This window comes from Olea europaea, chromosome 16, assembly GCF_002742605.1.
Source record: "Olea europaea var. sylvestris chromosome 16, O_europaea_v1, whole genome shotgun sequence".
In the NCBI taxonomy this organism is placed as follows: Eukaryota; Viridiplantae; Streptophyta; class Magnoliopsida; order Lamiales; family Oleaceae; genus Olea; species Olea europaea.
The window spans coordinates 7,436,439-7,440,046 of NC_036252.1; the positions used below are offsets into that span (position 1 = coordinate 7,436,439).

Sequence of the window (3,608 nt, forward strand, 5' to 3'; positions counted from 1 at the left end):
AAGTAGTTATTGTATAGAAGACTTTTAATTAAAGTTGAGAGCAGAATACTTGCAGAATTTGATCTCCAATTTACAGCCAATTATAGAGTTTTGCACATGAAGGAATCATTGTTGAGTTGAATGAGTCTTGTTTGAGTTTACATTAAACTTTTCTACTTGGTTATTGATCCTATAAATAGTGGATGTATTTTATTATTTTGGGTTAGCCAGAGAGTTGAGTTGAGAGGAAAATATTGTATGCTTAACATTTTTGGACTTTGTATCTTTGGATAGAAAAGTAGATGTGGTAAAATTCGAATTTATTTTTTTCTTTGTAATTGGGTTGGTGAGTGAAATTTTATATGATTGTAAAATTTTTTCATATAATGAAAAGTTTTGACAATCCGTTTAATTTGTGTTTTTCTTTGTTTGCTAATATTCTCTTGAACAACAAAAGATCCAGCGGATAAATAGAAATAAAGATAATTGGCGTAAAATTCCCAACATCATTGATTAATATTTCCGTCTCTTAAATGATTTATTCGTCCATTATTATTATTTTTTTTTTGAAAAAATGAATACAAAAGAATGGCAATGTATTTTTTTCGACCTTCCAATAACACAAATAAAACATTTTGTCATAAACTGTTGTTGAGAATGAAATCCATTAATTAATGAAAGGTTGAAAGTAAAAATTTGATGAAAAAAATCTATGAACACAAATTTTTTAATAATTAAAGATCGATGTTTAATTAAAATTTGGTTTAATTAATAACAACTTTGGTGGTTATTGTCGAGACTAGTTTAAAAAACATTGAGAAAAAAAGAAAGAAAAATCACTATTTTTAGCATATGTTTGTGCAGTAAAGAAGGAAGCTTACAAAAATAAGCCCCCATTTTTTTAAATAAATTTTCACCCTAAAAATTAATTTTTTATCGTTATTTCATTATTTCAATCGTTATTTTTGACTTCCTTACTCACAGATGAAACATATTTTTCTCTCTAACGATAAAAAAATTAATTTTCAAAATTACCTTGGATAAGGCTTAAGGGGGCGTTTATTTTCCATTTTTATAAAAACGAGAATAAAAAATATAGTTATTATGGATCTCATACAAAAAATAGAAATTCAAATTTGGTGGTTTAATGAGATAAATAACGATCATATTTTTTATTTTAATGTAGAAAAAATGAAAAACAAACACGTGCTAAATAGATAAATTGAAAAAATGAAAAGTAAATGCAACAACCAGAAAAGTATTCCCCCAATAACTTCTAAGTTTGCACCACATACCACCTAAATTAAAAACCTAAAACCCAAACTGTTCAACGATCCGATCAGATTCAAAAGGCTGTATTCACTCACATGGCTTCATCAGAAATCGAAATTGTATCAGAATCAGCTGACCAGAAACCCTCCAATCGAAACCCTAATGAACTCCAGATGGTAGACATTTATTCCGCCTCTGCGTACGGAGACTTCGAGAAGCTCCGGCACTTTGTCGAAAACGATGGCGTTTCGGTTTCCCAACCCGATGGAAATGGCTACTATCCCCTACAGTGGGCTGCCCTCAACAATTTCGCTGACGTTGTTCAGTACATAATTGAGGTATATACTATTGCAGTATGTGTTTAAAACTCGTAATTTCCTGTTTACTTTTGTTTATCTGGGGTCTGTTTTGGTTTTGAGGATTGATTGATATAATTGAATTTTTGTTTAAGCGTGGTGGTGATGTTAATGCTTCGGATAATGCGGGGCAAACGGCACTGCACTGGGCGGCGGTTCGTGGTTCAATTGCAGCAGCGGACAAGTTGATGCAGAATGGGGCGCGTGTGGAGGCTGCTGATGTTAATGGTTATCGGGTAATTGTTTTGAGTTTGTTGACATTTTAATTTTCAGACGGTGGGATTAATTTTTATACTGTTGAAGCTCTGTTGGAAATTTAATTTGCAGTCATTAGGATTGAAATTAATGTTGTTGGAGTACTAAATTTTCTTAGTGGTTTCTTAATGTACTATTTCGACAAGATGGATTTTTTGGTAAACTGATGTAGACATGGCATCAGAATGGATTACTTCTTTAGAAAGCGACTCAGTGTGTGGTTGATCTTTTTGGAAGTTATCTGATGCTAGCAGTAAGTCATTATTTTCATTTTTCTTTGGTCCATACAGTTGAAGTACTTAGTAAATGAGAAAACTAATATTTAAAATCAAATATGAAAAATCCAATCCTCATGTTGTCACCAACCAATGGGAAGAACATTAGTTAATAATGTTTAAGCTTTAAATGTCTAGAACTTGTGGTGCATATATATTACATGGTGACCATATCCAAATGCACATACATTTGTATAAATAGTGCAGTCTGTCCGTGGTCACCAAGCTGTGTTTTATCTTAAACATATAGAATTGATAGATTTGGTTTAATGGCAAAATCACCGCTCTCTCTCTCTCTCTCATAATATAAAATGGGAGTTGGATACAGAGTTCTATTCACATGGGGTAGGGTGAAAATTCTGTGGTTCAGTTCTATTTTATGGTTTGTGGATGTATCACGTTTCTTATGTTTTCCATATTCCATATCTGATGGAAGCTTCCTAAATCAAAACTATTTATGTTGTAGGCAGTTCACGTCGCAGCACAATATGGGCAAACAACGTTTCTGAATCACATTGTTGCTAACTATCATGCTGATTTTGATGTACCTGATAATGATGGGAGGACTCCACTTCACTGGTATGTTAAATGCCTGTGCAATTCACATGCCATAATATTTTATTTAATTACATTATATTATTTGAACATATATATATATATGAAAACGTCTTTAATGAAAGTGATAAAGTCTACAAAATTTACATAAATCTTCCCACCAAAAGTTTGAAAAAAATTTCTTTAATTAATATGAAAATTACTTGCTTTTCAAAAATTTTTCTTTCTAATAAATATGAAGAGGACTTGTTAATAAGGTATTTCTTTTAAAATTTTTACACATTTTGAAGTACAAATTTCTTCCTACCAATAAATATTTTCTAGAGAAAGTCTACTAATTTGGTAAGATTTTCTACACTTAATTAATTCGTTTTAAAAAGTCCGCACTTTAAATTACTACGACCAAGAGTATATAAATATATTTCTATTGTCTTTGCTACTAAAGGTCTATTGCTAAAAAATGTCTAACTAGTTCTACTGAAATTTCTTTTATTATTTTCTCTTATAATTTTTGCTCGTTGTTGTCTTTCTTTATAATCTTTAGGATCGTTTGTTAAGAAACTTCGACATTGAGAGATAAAGAGCTCAGTGATTTGCTTCTTAATCTGTAAAGAGGAGTCACCTCTATTTCTATTTAGAGCGGATAAAATATGGCTTCCAACAACGACTAATCTTCATATCTCTCTATTTTCTAAACAAATATTAACTCGTTAAAATTTTCCAATGATCAAGTAAGGCAGTGTAATTTAAAGGCATAAAATATTAAAACTTTAAACCGATATGTTTGTAATGGCATTTGAGTACTTTACCGTTCAGCAAATTAATTTTTTCAGACCTTTTTTTTTAACTCTCTCTTAGCTTTTTTCTTAACATTTTAAAGAATGCTTAAAACTGTAGCCAAAAAGATTTTCATCAT

The 3,608-nt window shown here is 30.7% G+C and overlaps 1 protein-coding gene across 1 annotated transcript in view; it reads left to right on the forward strand.

Annotated features, from left to right (window-relative positions):
- Positions 1-1,223: 1,223 nt before the first annotated feature.
- The window catches only part of LOC111412573 (probable protein S-acyltransferase 23), a 5,765-nt gene continuing 3,380 nt past the window's right edge, over positions 1,224-3,608 (forward strand). The window contains exons 1-3 of the mRNA XM_023043509.1: positions 1,224-1,589; positions 1,703-1,843; positions 2,604-2,755. Of these exons, the coding sequence (XP_022899277.1) occupies positions 1,347-1,589; positions 1,703-1,843; positions 2,604-2,755 (536 nt within the window). The 5' untranslated portion in view covers positions 1,224-1,346. The remainder of the gene's footprint in view (positions 1,590-1,702; positions 1,844-2,603; positions 2,756-3,608) is intronic.